Source organism: Pan troglodytes, chromosome 1 (assembly GCF_028858775.2).
Source record: "Pan troglodytes isolate AG18354 chromosome 1, NHGRI_mPanTro3-v2.0_pri, whole genome shotgun sequence".
Taxonomy (NCBI): Eukaryota; Metazoa; Chordata; class Mammalia; order Primates; family Hominidae; genus Pan; species Pan troglodytes.
The window spans coordinates 152,892,756-152,910,007 of NC_072398.2; the positions used below are offsets into that span (position 1 = coordinate 152,892,756).

The 17,252-nt window shown below is 41.6% G+C and overlaps 1 protein-coding gene across 3 annotated transcripts in view; it reads right to left on the reverse strand.

Annotated features, from left to right (window-relative positions):
- Nucleotides 1-17,252, reverse strand: part of GIPC2 (GIPC PDZ domain containing family member 2) — a 93,038-nt gene that overhangs the window by 13,720 nt on the left and 62,066 nt on the right. For all 3 annotated transcript variants that reach the window (XM_063817034.1, XM_016921252.4, XM_016921259.4), the window contains one exon: nt 5,250-5,356. In XM_063817034.1, coding sequence (XP_063673104.1) covers nt 5,250-5,356 — 107 coding nt within the window. The remainder of the gene's footprint in view (nt 1-5,249; nt 5,357-17,252) is intronic.

Sequence of the window (17,252 nt, forward strand, 5' to 3'; positions counted from 1 at the left end):
CATGCCCAGCCAAGAACTGTGTTTTCAATGATGAAGAGGAGATAAGCAGGAGAGGACACTTCAAGTAGGATGCAATAGATAGGCAAAGTCTAAGTAAGGTCACAGAGTCATGTTAGAGGGATGCCAGAAGTCCCATGTAGCTGGAGAACACAGTGACAAATATGACTAGATCTTGAGGAGTCCTGTGTACCATGAAAAGGACTTTGGTCTTTATTGTGCAGGCCAGGGTCTCCAAACTTTTGATGGCTCATCCCAATAGTAAAACTTTTCTGAACAAATACCCTTATTGTGTATTTTTAACTTTATTGTATGTATTGCTTATCAATTACACATGTATTACCATATTAATATATTGTATAGATTATAAAAATACACCAAAAAAGGAAATTTTATAAGAATGAGATGATAAAATAATACTTTTTAAATCATTTTTGTGTTATGTATTAATGGTACCAAAACATTTTTGTTCTTCCCGAAATGATTACTAAACATTTCAGTAAAAATATTATTTTAACTTTTTGGTTTAATATTTGGTAAATTCTGCTCAGTTTATTTCAATACTTGGCTTTAAATGGCATCATAGCCGAAAATGGAATTGCCCAAAGATGTTAACTACTCAACTATACATGCAAATGTAGAATTCATTATTTAGATTATAAGAATTTCATGTTACTTTCAATACTGTTATAAATATATGTTGTTTTGTAGTCTCAAATTTTATTAAAATCATGCATTTTATAGCAAATAAAAATCTATTTCCTGGAAGATATTAATACAACTTTCTCATATTTTTATTTACAAGAACTAAACCTTAAAAACAATAACAGACAATATATTGCTCTTGCCTTCATTACAATGTATCTTGAATTGTCTGTATAAAGCAACAGGCTATGCAAACTAACAGGTATTAACCTTTATATCTATCCAGGCACGTTTTAAGTTACGGTGACAAGTGTCAGTATTCCTCATACCCAAATGGCCACCAATATTTTACCATTCTAATATTTCCTATTTGCTACGGAACAGATCTGGATCTATCACCTCTTCTCCATCCACCTTCTGTTTGCCAGTGTTTAGTCCTCATCTTTTCTGATTTGCAGAGGTTTCCTATTTTGTCTCCCTGCCTTTGGTCTTCACCCTCTCAAATCCAAGCTGCTCAACAACCCATACCCTGGAACCAAGGGATTTTTCTAAAACACAAAACTGATTGTGTTACTCCCCTCATAATTCTTAAATGGCTCCCTCATTATCCACAAGGCCCTTCACATCCTAACCCCAGCCTATGCCTCTAGCCTCATCACCCCTACCTAACCAGTACTTCCAGCACCTCACACTCCAATCTCATGAACAGCTTACAGGTCCCCAAAACCCATTATTGTTCCATGCCTAGAACACTCTTCTTCCCCATTTTGAACTCACTCACTAATTTCTTCTGGAGAGAAACACTTCCTGACCTTTTTTTTTTTTTTTTTTTTTTTTTTTTTTTTTTGAGATGGAGTCTCACTCTGTCACCCAGGCTGGAGTGCAATGGCATAATCTCGGCTCGCTGCAACCTCCGCCTCCTGGGCTCAAGTGATTCTCCTGCCTCAGCCTCCCAAGTAGCTGGAATTACAGGTGCCCACCACCATGCCCAGCTAATTTTTATGTTTTTAGTAGAGATGGGGTTTCATCACGTTGGCCAGGCTAGTCTCGAACTCCTGACCTCAGGTAACCCACCCACATCAGTCTTCCAAAGTTCTGGGATTACAGGCGTGAGCTACTGCACCCAGCCTTCTGACCTCCTTTCTTTCCCCAATCCCTGTCAATGGCTGATCAGCCCCTTCTTTGTGACACTGTGTATCCTGCACCTGCTTCCATTAACCCTATCCCACTGGGTTGTAATAGCTTCTTTTCATGCTTCTCTCCTTTTAGAAGACAAACAGCGTTTTTATTCTTCTTTGTATCACCAGCACTTAGACTGTGCCTGTCTCAGCAAGCACATATTGAATAAAGTATGAGGTTATGCAAGTGGAGAATTGATATGGTTTGGCTCTGTGTGCCCACCCAAATCCCATCTTGAATTGCAATCCCCACGTGTCAAGGGAGGGACCTGGTGGGAGGTGATTGCATCATGAGGTGGTTTCCCCCATGCTGTTCTCGTGATAGTGAGGGAGTTCTCACAAGATCTGATGGTTTCAAAAGTGACAGTTTCTCCTGCACACTCACTCTCTCCTGCCACCATGTAAGACGTGCCTTGCTTCCCCTTCACCTTCTGCCATGACTGTAAGTTTCTTGAGGCCTCCCAGCCATGCGGAAATGTGAGTCAATTAAACCTCTTTACTTTATAAATTACCCAGTCTCAGGTATTCTTTACAGCAGTGTGAAAACGGACTAATACAGAGAATCTTACACCATTTTCAGAATTTGTGCTAGGTGATTAAAGGAGTGATTTGCTTTAAATCCCATAAATCCTTTAAATCCTTAAAGTGTTTGAAATTAGATTTTATGTCATTTGTATCAAATTTAATGTTAGCACCAAACAGCTTTTTCCTTTCATTATGAGCTATTTTTAATTGCCCTATTTTACTAAACAGACTATGAAAATAGGAATAGATTTTTAGATGTTTATCTTTGAATGAATCTTTCCTACCTCCCCAGGTAGATCTTAAGCTGCTCTTTTTCCATTCAGGCACCTTTGCCACAGCAGGTGCTTAACAAAGAGTGACGAATGATTTAACCCTTAGAAGATGCTCCTCCTCCTGAAGGGACATGGCATTTTTCCTGCTGACCTGCTTCCTTTGTGAGCTGTTTAAAGGTCTGCTCATTTTTCCTCACAGCCTCCAGCAAAAGGCAGAGCTGACATTCTCCTGGCTCCTCACAGCCAGCAACTTCCCTCTGTTCTTCCCTTCTCTGATAAATTCCTTTCTTCCACTGAGATTTGCTTATTCATTCAATAAACATTTACTGGCCTTCAGCAATATACCAGGCAGTGTGCTGGGCCACAGAGGGAAAATAAAGGCTCCAAATGCCCAGAAGTCACTGCCCTGGGTTTCCTTCACATACCTCATCATATCTCCTTTTCAAAACACTTTTTGCTCTATCAGATCTCTTCATTGCCATTTGCCTCTGATCGGTCCTTTCATTCTCCCAGAACCCACGCATTTGACTCAGGATCTTCCTCTAGATCCCCCCAAAACTGACAACACCCTGGGTGACTCGACTTTCCTAAGGACAGCCTTGGCCTCATGTGTTCCTTAAGTGTCTGCTTCAACAAACCACCCCCATGACCAACCCTGGACCTTGTCACCCAACAAGTTCTGAGATCCCACTCTGTGAAACAGCCTCAAAACTGTTCACCTGTCTGTTTTTCCCTTCAAACACATAGGAACCCAGACAGCATTCACATACAGAGAGACCCTAGAAGGGCCCAGAGCCTTGCCCCTGCCCCCCGGAGCTCACAGGCATCAGTCACCTGCTCGACATCCCGTCTGCCCATGGGAGGGCTTTGACCCCCATGCCTTTGCTGCTGTTGTGGGCCTGCTGCTTGCCACTTGGAATCCTCACCATCGCCACCTCAACCTTGCAGTTTTCTTCCTCCACCTTTCTTGCCTCTAGTTGTCACTTCTCCTTCTGGTGTTTTTCACTCAAACACTGACCTATATATAGACAAAGTCATTCAAAGGGAAAAACCCTTGCTTTTCTCAAACTAAAAGGAATCGTTTATTAATTCATTAATGCACCAAAGATTTCCATTCCTTTGGTATATCAGGTCCTATTCTAGGTGCTGGGGATGCAGCAGTGAACAAGACATGTGAGCAAAGGAGCTAGACAGTAGACAAAATTAATCAAAGATATAGAGTCCTAGTGTGTTTAGTGCTGATATGGTTTGGCTGTGTCCCCACCCAAATCTCATCTTGAATTGTAGCTCACATAATCCCCACATGTTGTGGGAGGGACCTGGTGGGAGGTAACTGAATCATGGCAGCAGGTTTTTCCCATGCCGTTGTTCTCATGATAGTGAATAAGTCTCACAAGATCTGACGGTTTTATAAAGGGCAGTTCCCCTGTACATGCTTTCTTGCCTGCTGCCATGTAAGACGTGCCTTTGCTCCTCCTTCACCTTCCACCATGATTGTGAGGCCTCCCCAGCCATGTGGAACTGTGAGTCCATTAAACCTCTTTTTCTTTATAAATTACCCAGTCTCGAGTATGCCTTTATTAGCAGTGTGAAAACAGACTAATACAATTGCTTTGACAAAAATTAAGGACATGGAAGAGTGGGCAGTGGGAGGGGTGGAGGGAGTTGCTGTTCATACAGGATGCTCGGGAAAGGCCTTTGAGATAGATAATGTGTGGGCAGAAACCTAATGATGGCAAGGGAGCAAGCTATGCAGATAAATGGGCAAAACATTCAGGCAGAGACAACAGCAGTACTGAGAGCCTGAGATGGGGATACACCTGGAGTGTTTGGGAACAGCAAGGAGACCAGCATGACTGAAGCAGAGGAAGCCACGGCAGAGGGATGGGAAATGAGAACAGAGAAGAAATACGGAGTTCGGTCATGTTGGTCATTCTGAGGACTTTAGGTTTTATTCTGAGTGTCATGGGAAGCCACTGGAGGGTTGTGAACAGAAAAGTGACATAATTTCTCTTGCATATTTTAAGGATCATTCTGAGGGTTGTGCTGAGCACAGGTGGAAAGAAGGCAAGGGTGAACACAGGTGGACTAAACAGAAGGTGATTGCAAAATCCAGGATAAGATGATGGTGCCTTGGGGCACAGTGGTGGGCAGGGGTGGTAAGAAGTCATTGGACTCCAGTATCTTATAGAGGTAGATCCACTAGGATCTGCTGATGGAAGCGACGTGGGACATGAACGAAAAGAGTCAAAGATGACTACAGGTGTTTTATGTGAGAAGAGGAGTTTACGAATATAATCATTCATTATCAATATCTTCTTTTGTTTACTCCTACAGGTGGCTCTGAAACATTTTCTTGGTTCTCAGAGAGCTTTGGTTGACTTAAGTTTTTGAGATAGTCTAGCTGTCTATAGAGTCTAGAAACGTCACCTACAGGTAACTGAGAATTTCTATAGATCACAATCTCTTCTCATGTCCTTAATTTCTATATTTCCTTTTTAAATACCTTCAGTAATTTCCAGATTGTTTAAATAGACAATGAATTAAAAGTCCAAGTTTTGGTTAGAATGAATGGAATTTTATCTAACTCAACATTTCTAAGCAGAACAGGAAGTAAATGAACATAACATACCATTTCTTCCACGGTGGCAGGACCTTTTGATCTCAGGCGAAGTGTTGCCCTTCCACAACCAATTTTTTCTCCTGATGACTTTCCAGCCTTTGACCTCGGCTCTATTTCTACAATACAATGAACAGGGAAACATGCATATACACAGAAAGCATCCCAACAGATTACTGTGAAGGCTAATGTAGTTTCTATCACAAAACTATATACAATTGTTATAGAAATTTGATAAAACGTAGGCCTTCTTATAGAATTTCCCGAAGCAAAATAAATGTGCTTGTCATCCATTATTCTTATAAGAGAGTCTTTATGAGAGAGTTCTAACTCCAAGAAAAGGGAATATGTGAAATGTACAGATGGGAAAGACAAAGTTACAAGGAAGAAAAAACAGTAGGCTCTACAAAAAGAGTAAAGAGGAGTAAGTGGTTTCATCAAAGTCACAAAAAAAGGGAAAGAATCATGTCTTGAAAGAAGAGAGGTTTCTTCTCCCAATGGACCAACAGAAAAAGAAGAAACAAAAAAAAATTTAAAGGAAAAAAAAGAGAAAAGAGAGGGACAAGAGCACTATTATTTGAGGATCTACCCTCTGTGTGATGCTTTACATTAAAAAATCCCATTTAATACTCATACCAACCTATGAGACCGGTGATTGCCCTCATTTTACTGATAAGGGAACTGAAGGCAGTAAGAAATGGGGCTGGGATTCAAAACCAGGTCTTGCAGATACAGACCAGATTTCAAAGTTCATATGCTTTCCTGAACAACGCTCCAGCCCACACCTCTTGAAAGCACAAGGGATAAAATCAGAGTTGACATACTAACAGAAATAGGGTCCAAAAGAAAAAGAGCCTGAAAGCAGGTTCCAAGGAAGGAATTCCCTGCAGACAGCAAGGACAAGAGCAGGGAGCAAGAGTTCACAGGGAGCCACTACTTTCCTTATGCTTGTTTTTTCTGTTGTGTCTTATCCTGCATTTGCAACAAACTAAGCGTCACCACCAAATATGTTACCAAGCAGTAACATAAATGAGTGAAAGGGAAGGGCGAAGAAAGAGGATAATTGGAAGAAATGTGCCCTACGTAGGCCCCACTCCAATAACTTATTGTGCTGTGGGAATATAAGCCCTGCATAGCCAGATCATCCGCTTTTTTTTTTTTTTTTTTTTTTCTGCAATGAAACTGGAGACTCAGGCCAGAGCGATTACAGTAATCTCATGCCTGAATCTCAGCACTTTGAGAGACCAAAGCAGGCAGATCGCTTGAGCCCAAGAGTTCAAGACCAGCCTGGGCAACAGGGTGAAATTCCGTCTCTGCTAAAAATACAAAAATTAACCAGGCATGGTGGCACGCACCTGTAGTCTCAGCTACTCAGGAGGTTGAGGTGGGAGGATAGCTTGAGCTCAGGTGGTCAAGGCTGCAGTGAGCCATGATTGCAACACAGTGAGACCCTGTGAAAGAAAGAAAAGAAAAGAAAAGAGAGAGAGGGAAAGAAGGAAAGAAAGAGGATACTCAGAGTTTTGTGTACATCTCCGGATTTTTAAATTTTTTAAGTTTGGACAATTAAATCAAACTTTTAAAAACAACATATTGGCAAAAACAAAAGAGATCTATGGGTCAGATTCCAACCACAGGATACTAATTTATAACCTCTGCAAATACCGTGCGCTTCCTTGACTGAGGACTCCACATGGCAGCAGTTCAGGGGAAGAGGCAGGTGGGGAGGGGATGCTGCACTGAAGTAGGGGTCTCCAATCTCCAGGGCCGCAGACTGGTACCAGCCCATGGCCTGTTAGAAACTGGGCCACACAGCATTACCTTACAGCCTGAGCTCTGCCTCCCTTCAGTTCAGCAGTGGCATGAGATTCTCACAGAAAATGAACCCTACTGTGAATTGTGCATGTGAGGGATCTAGGTTGTACATTCCTTATGAATCTAACTAATGCCTGACGATCTGAGGTGGAACAGTTTTATCCCAAAACCATTCTCTCCTGCCTGCCCCATCTGTGGAAAAAAATTGTCTTCCATGAAACCAGTACCTGGTGCCAAAAAGGTTGGGGACCCCTGCACTAAAGAACCGGAGACAACTGAGCACTCCAGAGAGGCATCACAGGACAGGCTGGTGAGTACCAGTAGGCAGTGAGGTCTGTGCAAAGCTCTCATGACACAGACATGAAGTGGCCTGCATTCTTACTTAGAACCTAGGCAATATGTCTTCTTTTGAGAAGTGTCTGTTCATATCCTTTGCCCACTTTTTCATGAGGTTGTTTTTTTCTTGTAAATTTGTTTATTTGTAGATTCTGCATATTAGCCCTTTGTCAGATGAGCAGATTGCAAAAACTTTCTCACCATGAGATACCATCTCACACCAGTTAGAATGGCAATCATTAAAAAGTCAGGAAACAACAGGTGCTGGAGAGGATGTGGAGAAATAGGAACACTTTTACACTGTTGGTGGGACTGTAAACTAGTTCAATCATTGTGGAAGACAGTGTGGCGATTCCTCAAGGATCTAGAACTAGAAATACCATTTGACCCAGCCATCCCATTAGTGGGTATATACCCAAAGGATTATAAATCATGCTGCTATAAAGACACATGTACACATATGTTTACTGCAGCACTATTCACAATAGCAAAGACTTGGAACCAACCCAAATGTCCATCAATGATAGACTGGATTAAGAAAATGTGGCACATATACACCATGGAATACTATGCAGCCATAAAAAATGATGAGTTCATGTCCTTTGTAGGGACATGGATGAAGCTGGAAACCATCATTCTCAGCAAACTAGCGTAAGGACAGAAAACCAAACACTGCATGTTCTCATTCATAGGTGGGAATTGAACAATGAGAACACTTGGACACAGGAAGGGGAACATCACATACCGGGGCCTGTTGTGGGGTGGGGGGAGGCGGGAGGGATAGCATTAGGAGATATACCTAATGTAAATGACGAGTTAATGGGTGCAGCACACCAACATGGCACATGTATACATATGTAACAAACCTGCACGTTGTGCACATGTACCCTAGAACTTAAAGTATAATAATAATTTTTAAAAAGAACCTAGGTGATATGGTTTGGCTCTGTGTTCCCACCCAAATCTCATCTTGAATGGTTATCCCCATAATCCCCACATGTGGAGGGAGAGGCCAGGTGGGAGGTGATTGGATCAGAGGGGTGGTTTCTCCCATGCTGTTCTCATGATAGTGAATCAATTCTCATGAAATCTGATGGTTTTGTAAAGCAGTTTTCCCTGCTCTTGCATGCTCTCTTTCGTCTGTTGCCATATGAGACATGCCTGCTTTCCCTTCCGCCATGATTTTAAGTTTCCTGAGGCCTCCCCAGCCATGTGGAACTATGAATCAATTAAACCTCTTTTCTTTATAAATTACCCAGTCTCAGGTATGTCTTTATAGCAGTGTGAGAACAGACTAATAAACCAGGATAATTCCCATCTTCAGCCAAGTACTGTTTTGCTATTAGGAATCTATGCCAAAGTGATTAAGGAGTTTGCATATTAATTTTGCATATTAATTTTGACCTATATTCAGGAACAGAATCACCAAAACATAAAACATAAGTCTTCCTCTGAGAATACAATTATTAAAAATTAGCATGTAATTAGTACACTAGCCCCGCCTAACCAAAAACCTATAAATGGTGGCTGATGATTTGGGAAACATCCAAATGCTAATCCAGGTGACCCAACATTCACAGGAGACCAGAGCTGTATCAGCAAGCCTACAGTATTGGCCTTGCCAGTTACAGTATGTCCTGTGTGAGGGAAGAAAGAATTATCATGCACTCAGCATAGAGTTTCAAAAAGAGTATCCAAAGAAAAAGATTAAGTTGACCTATCATCAGCATTGTCCAGGATTCCGTACTGCCTAGCAATGTAAGTATCCCCAGCCCAGAGTCATGTATATCCCTAAAGTGGTGAAGATAGCTTCGTCTTAATGGTAGTAACCTTAAGACATGCAACCTCCTTCCCCGACCCTACTGCAATTTCACCAAGCAACCTACTTGGTATAGTTTGTCTGCCCATATAAATTTCCTGCAGGGTGAAAAATGAACTTCTCATCTACCACATGTGCTTTGGTTTACCACTGATTACACATTTCTAATTGTAAAATAATATATTGCCAATCTGACTTTTCAAAAAGTGTCTCTTGTAAGTTTGGTGAGCATGATATAGCCCTGAAAAACTGAACAACTCTACATACATTGAAAAAAAAATAAAAATAAAAAGGTTTCTGGGACTTACAAAGCTAAGGACCCAGCCTCTGGAGTGTGGGGCTTCATAAAGGTTGTATCATCCCTGCCCAAGAAGTCAGCTGGCCTCTCTACATGACGTTTCTATCTTATCTTGCTCTTACCTGCAACACTGGTAGCCAGAAGGGAAAATGTATGTAGCATAGAAGACTTTTCATTAATAAATCTTTTTTGATAGAGCAGTTTTAGGTTCAGAGCAAAACTGAGCAGAAAGTACAGAAGGTTTCCATATGCTCCCTATCCCCACCACACAGGCACAGCCTCTCCCATTATCAACCTCCAACACCAGAGTAAGACTTTTGCTACAACTGATGAACCTACATTGACACATCATAATCACCCAATGTCCACAGTTTAGAGTTCACTCTTCGTGTTACACATTCTATGAATTTGAATAAATGTATATTATAATATATATCCACCATTGTAGTATTATACAAAATGGTGTTACTGCCCTAAAAATCCTCTGAGCTCCTCCTATACATCCCAGATTTTTTTTTTTTTTTATCATTATGTATTTGCCGAGCCATCTCAAAGCTAACCACTTGGTGGCACCAAAGCAAAAGTTAAATTTTAAATTCTGGCTTGGACCAGCCTCCAGAAAGGCGGTTTTCACCTCTAAGGAAACAGAAGCCGTGTTTGTCTATCAGCCTGTGATCCAGGTACATAAATCAATCTGTTTATACACAAAAACAAGCAGGATGGTCCTGTTCATCCACAGGGGAAAAAGCAGGTTTTGTGTTTTTGAAATGTTTTGGAGACCACAAATATTTATAGCCTGGCCTACTTTTGGGGTGCTGGCCTGTCTAAGCACGTCTGGCCAACCAGGCCAAGCCCTAAATCAGTCACTTCACATGAATGGATCTGCACAAGGCTTCTCTTGGGGCTGAGCTATGACAGGGATGCAGTGGATACAGTAGGCACTGGTAACCAGCCTGCACCTGCAGCTAGCTAGCTGACTCGCTAGATGCACCAGGGCTCCCAGTTGAGGGTACTGGCCGTCCGCCTGCCATACGTCACTTAGGGCACAGGAATGCACGGCTTGTGGGTGCCTAACCGCTCCCACAGTGGAGTTGCACATAGCCTAGAAGCAATCAGGTTTGTTCCCAGACCTTTTTGTGGCAATTGTATCTGTTACTCTAATTACGTGCTTTGATTTAAAAGTACATGAGCTGATGAAATGAGTGTAAAACAAGGAGTTATTAATGCTATGAAAACTAGGTTGATGGTTGACTGCCTTGGATAGACTCCATAAGAGTGAGTTGCAAAAAAAAAAAAAAAAAAAAATAGGTGTGGGCAAGATGACTCTAGGAGATTAGAAAAAATATTTTTGGCTGGGTTCAGTGGCTCACGCCTGTAATCTCAACACATTAGCAGACCAAGGCGGGAGGATCACTTGACCTCAGAAGTTCAGGACCAGCCTGGGCAACAGAGCAAGACCTTGTCTCTATTAGAAATTTTAGGCTGGGTGCCGTGGCTCACGCCTCTAATCCCAGCGTTTTGAGAGGCCAAGGGTGGCGGATCACTTGAGCCCAGGAATTCGAGACCAGCCTAGGCAATATGGTGAAACCCCATCTCTACAAAAAAATACAAAAATTAGCCAGACAGGGTAGCATGCACCTGCAGTCCCAGCTACTCAGGAGGCTGAAGCAGGAGAATTGCTTGAGCCCAGGACATCAAGGCTGAAGTAAGCTGTGATCACGCCACTGTACTTCAGCCTGGGTGACAGAACAAGACCTTATCTCAAAAAAAGAAAAGAAAAACAAAATATTTCATCAGCCAGGCATGATGGGACATGCCTGTAGTCCAAGCTACTCAGGAGACTATGGTGTGAAGATCATCTAAGCCTGGGAGTTTGAGACTGCAGTGAACCATGATTGAAAAGAAAAAATATTTTTAAACAGCCATCATTTCACATATCTGTTCTTTTTAAATGAAATAGAACCCACACATATGCATTAAGGTTGTGATTACATAAGACAGACATCTTAGAATTCCAATTTGTGTCCTCTACTCAAAGAAAAGGCCTTTTACATTAAGAGTGATAAGAGAATGTATACTTCTATGTTTTAAAACATAGAAATGGGAACTTTCTGTACTTTCTGTTCAGTTTTGCTATGAACCTAAACATTGATTTTTAGTTTTTATGTCGGGAGCACGAGTGCAGGTTTCTTACATGCATATGCTGCTAGTGGTGAAGTCTGGGCTTTTCGTGTACCCATCACCCTAATAACGAATGCTGTTCACTATTCACATCTATGTTTTAAATTAAAATAAAATGTTTATATACACATGTATCATTCTTTACAAGAGCCTATTTTAACTGACATTTTCAATAAACAAGCAAACGCCTAGTTTTTGCTATTTGATGAAGCTCAGGTAGAGAGATAGGGAAATGGAAAAGGCAGAAAGGATCTGTCTTCCTCCCAACAGCCTGTGCCTCGGCCCTAGGGAAAGAAGTGCTGACAGAAGACAAAAGCACTGTTTTCAGGAGTAGCACATGCAACACGGCTTAGATCCTCAACTGTCGGAAGGACCAAGCAGTGGGGAGGCTGTATATTCTCCCCACTTCCGCACAGAACGAGGCCTTGTTCTGGTCCCATGAGAGCCCTGGTTGGCCTGGAGTATGGAGCAGCGCCTATGGGGCCTGGGCAGAGACCATGATTTCAACATGAAGTGGGCACAGATGGACACTGCTGTATCCAAGTTGCTCAGTGAACAAGAAATAGCCCAAAGATGCCCAGAGGGAAGAATGGGATGCTACGGACACAGAGAAGGTCAACAAGGTTGCCTAACAGGATCACACTTCCTTGGAGCACATGTGAAACCCTTGAGAACATCTGGAAATAGTTGTAAAGGGGGAACACTGTAGTGGGCTGAGGGCCTGTGTGAAAATGAAGTAGGAGAAAAAAATAATGAGTGGCATTTTGGTGACAAAAAGGAAACAAACCAATTACTGTCAGTTCCAAACTGTGAAATGAAAGTTGTTCTAATATTTCTGATTAGATCTCTGCTGAAAGTGAGACCCTGATAAAATTTTCCTGACTTCTCAAAAGCATATTATCTGGCTCTCTTAAAACATCTTACAAGGACTTTAGTACTGAGGTCTGATTATCTCTACCATCACTCTGTTTTCAAATGTGGTATCACGATGCTCGTAAGTAATGCTCTCAATTGCATTCTGATCACTGATATCTACTGGGATTACTTATAAGAAAATTAGTATTTTGGTTCAATCTGTACTGTTATCCACAGTGTTGTGGTTAAGAACATGGACTTTGGAATCAGAGCACCTTAGTTAAAACCCCAGTTCCTCACCTTGCAAGTTGTGTGAACTTGAGGAATAAGTTCTTATTTACAAAATATTTACACCTATTTACAGCATAGTTTTAAGCACTCAAATGACCACTGTATGAAAGATGCTTTGCCCAGTGGCCTGGCTCACGTTAATAGAACGCTGCTGCTAGAGTTTATAATTTGCTTCTGCTGGTGTGTTTCAACCTGGAGAGAGGGAAATGTGCCCTTCCACTGTCTCCTAACAAAACAACTTATATAGGTTTTCTCTCTAAAAAATGAAACATGCAAAGGCTCCTCGTAAAATGTTCAGAAAGCTGTCACTTGAAAGGCCAGGGGCAAAGGTCTCTTCTTTATTCTATTTTATTTCTTCTTTAAAACAGTATGATTTCTCCCTAAAATTTAGAGGAGGGTGGAAACAACAGATGGCCCCTCCCATTGCTCCATCTGAGGTCCTCTAAAGTGGATGAGTGTAAGCCCAGCCCCTCACAGGGCACTTAGTAATGGGCTTCTTCTAGTGAGGAAGGGGAAGAAGAGCCCACTGAGGGGCCCAGAGAAAAGAGTAAAATCCTTGGACTCTGTGGTCTCTGTCCAGTACCTCCCGCCGCCCCAAATCCCCTATTAGAGTTTTATCACACCATGTGGGCAAGTGACCATCCATATCACCACTCCATCCCAGAAAAGTAAACATGCAGCTCCCTTCCCTAACCACCTATGCAGGGTGAACTCAGCTATCTCATCAAATTCAACCAACAGTTTCTGTACTTTCCATCTCTGAAGTTACAGAGCACCAAGAGAAATATCAAAGGGTGGGCCAGGTGGCAACTCAGCAGCACTCGGCAGGATGTGCGCACCAACAATCCTCAGTATTGCAGACCCAGGAATGCTTATTTTTTTCAGTGTTCCCAGAGCTGATCTGAATCTTAGGGATTGATTCACACTAACCAAATTCACAAAGAACAGATCTCACCAAATCAGTTTATTAATCCATAGGGAGAGATGTTATCAAAGGCCCAAGTGGGCTCCCATGCTTCATTCTCACATGCCTGAGACTTCCTGGAGAAAGTGATTCATAAGCAGAGACTCAACCATCACAGGTAAAGACAGCAAGGCTAGATGGGTAAAGGGGAGGAGTAGAGAGAGGAAAGTGTTCCAGGCTATATAGTTCAGCAAGTTCAAAGATTCCAAAAGCGATGAATGGAGAGGTTACATTTCCAAGTCCCTCCCACCTAGGCTACTCTCAGTTCATTCGTTCTCTATCCCTTCCAGAAATGATTCCTTTGAAGTTTTCTACTCACAGGGTTACCTGAGAGGTTTAGTGTGCATGTCACCAGAGCAAAGGACTTTGGCATTAAGGACAATTCTCTCAGGACAAGACTACAAACAGGGAGATCACAGTTACATATAGTATACAGACATATTTGTTGGATGTGCAGTGTTTTCAGATTTTTTAATTAGTTGCAACCTTTTAAATATTGGGTGATTTCTCATAAAAATTCAAATTTTAGGTTTCTCTTGGAGAATGACACATTTCTACAAAGCAATAATAATTAGAGTCAACAGCTCTACCTGGGCTTTGCGGCTTTCTGCCCCCATTTTCAGGTATCTCTCAAGGTGTAGAGGTTCCCTCTACAGATGGCTACCTATCAAGCATTATAGGCTGTTTCTTTTTTTTTTTTTTTTAATACTTTAAGTTTTAGGGTACATGTGCACAACGTGCAGGTTAGTTACATATGTATACATGTGCCATGTTGGTGTGCTGCACCCATTAACTCGTCATTTACATTAGGTATATCTCCTAATGCTATCCCTCCCCCTTCCCCCACCCCACAACAGGCCCCCGTGTGTGAAGTTCCCCTTCCTGTGTCCATGGGTTCTCATTGTTCAATTCCCACCTACGAGTGAGAACATGCAGTGTTTGGTGTTTTGTCCTTGCAATAGTTTGCTGAGAATGATGGTTTCTAGCTTCATCCACGTCCCTACAAAGGACATGAACTCATCATTTTTTATGGCTGCATAGTATTCCATGGTGTATATGTGCCACATTTTCTTAATCCAGTCTATCATTGTTGGACATTTGAGTTGGTTCTAAACTAGCATTATTCTTCAAGACCAATTTTATTTCAAAAGAAAAAAAAACACACTATATTCATCTAGGGATAGTCAAGGTAAATTATTTGGGGTAAGTCAAAGGTAATGCCTCTTTATTAACCAAGCATTGACTATATCCCAGGTAACAGCATATAAAATTATCTACATGCTTTTAATACTCATAAAACTATTATGAGATAGGTATGATTATTATCCTAATTTCATGATTCAGGAAACCAAGGCTTGGAAAAGTGAAATGATTTCACCAGGATCACAGACAACCAGGTAAGTGGGCAGAGCTGGAACAAAAGGCCAGGCAGGTCCACCCTAGAAACACTACCTCATTTTGCATTCTATTAAAAGTTATGAGTTGCCATTGGTAAATAACTTTCATTGGTTGTTTTAGTACCCATTGGTCATTTAAGGATCACTGTGGATCAGGGGAAGCTGACTGCTCCTAGCTTCAGATATGGGACACGAGAATGGGCCAAGCCAAACTGATACCCTTCATCACAGTGATTGTTTCAGAGGCAAGCATGTGACTAAAGGCCGCAAGGTCAGAATAAATCTCAGGACTTTTGCTAGAAATTCTGAGCCAAAGTCTCTCTCCTTTTCTGCTCTGCATGAATAAGAAAGCAGATGGTCCCAGCAGTTGCTGACCACCATCTTGGGACACAGTGTGGAGCTAACCTTAATATGATGATACCTAAATGATGAAGCAGGTACATCAGACAGGACATCAGAACAGAGAGAAAAGGCAAGGAACTGGGTCCTAGTCACATTGTATGGGCCCCACACAGAGCTTTGCTAATGCCAGCATCACTCATGGACTGCTGGTTTGTATGATTCCCGTTTCTGCTTAAGCCAGTTTAGTAGGGTTTACCATGGTCTCCAAATGAAAGAAACCTCACAGATACAGAATTCTGTCCAAGTAATGAGGCAACCCATCTGAAAAGACCTTCCAATGCTTAGATACATACCAACAGCATTGTCCATAAACACATGCTCCCTACCCCACATTCACCCACAACCTATGTACACACTCCTCAGGATAGCTGACATAAAACCTAGCTTGTGTCTCAGAATTTAAGATTTTAACGACACTCCCTTTCTCCCTGCATCCTTCCTCTCTCCAATATTTCTGAAGCTTCTTTAGAATAGGCTTTAAAAAAATACAATTAGTAGGGTGCTGAGACAGACCAAAGGCAAGGAAAAGGAGGCATATACTGATGCCACCTGCATGAAGGTGTCAGTTGTTGTCTATTGGATCAAAAGAGCTGCCCACATATGAATGAACCCCACAAGCACACAAAGGTGGCTCAACCATTCCGTTGATAAGACAGAACAGGGTGTGATGCATATCAGAAGTGCAATAACTGTGCCAGAAATCTTCTTGCTCTTTAGTTAAGGTGTCATTTAAGAAAGCCCCAACGCTGTTTTCATAACTCCCTGAAATTGCAGGCACAAGTTAATGTGCATCTCTGGGGGAAAAGTTCATACCTTTAATCCAGAGGAGACTGTGTTACAAAAAAAGATTACAAACCTCTAGACTCTAATTTGGAAAGGTAAAAGGTCGTTCTTTTAACAAAGAATGATAGCTAAAATATTTCGTTTTATCCTTTCACTTATTTTACCCTATAATATGATTTTATCATGGGAATTCAAGAAATAAAAATTATTGTTCACCTTTATTACTGGTTTATTACACAGCCTGGACCTTCCCCCTAGACTTTACAAAGTTAAGAAAAATAGTTACCAAAACAGATCCTGCAAATGTAAAGAGTTGATAACATATTCTACCACATGTCTCACATGGAACTATTTATAATAAAATTGTTTAATGAGGAGCATCATATAGTTGAAAACTGTAAAGCTACAATACGTAGAATAAGTTTCTTCTACTTCCTAGAATGCTAGCTCTTTTTTTTTTTTTTTTTTGAGACAGAGTTTCACTCTGTTGCCCAGGCTGAAGTGCATTGGCACCATCTCAGCTCACTGCAACCTCCACCTCCCAGGTTCAAGTGATTCTCATGCCTCAGCCTCCCCAGTAGCTGGAATTACAGGTGCGTGCCACCATGCTCGGCTAATTTTTATATTTTTAGAAGAGATGGGGTTTCATCCTGTTAGCCAGGCTGGTCTCGAACTCCTGACCTCAAGTTATCTGCTTGCCCCAGCCTCCCAAAGTGCTGAAATTACAGGCATGAGCCACCACACTTGGCCAGCCTTCCTTTTTAAAATAATTGTTTTCTGGTTATGAAAGTTAATGTGTTTGTTTTATATTCAAAGTGTGGAAAATACAAGCCTAAAGAAAAAAAGTCAGCCGGGCATGGTAGGTCATGCCTGTAAT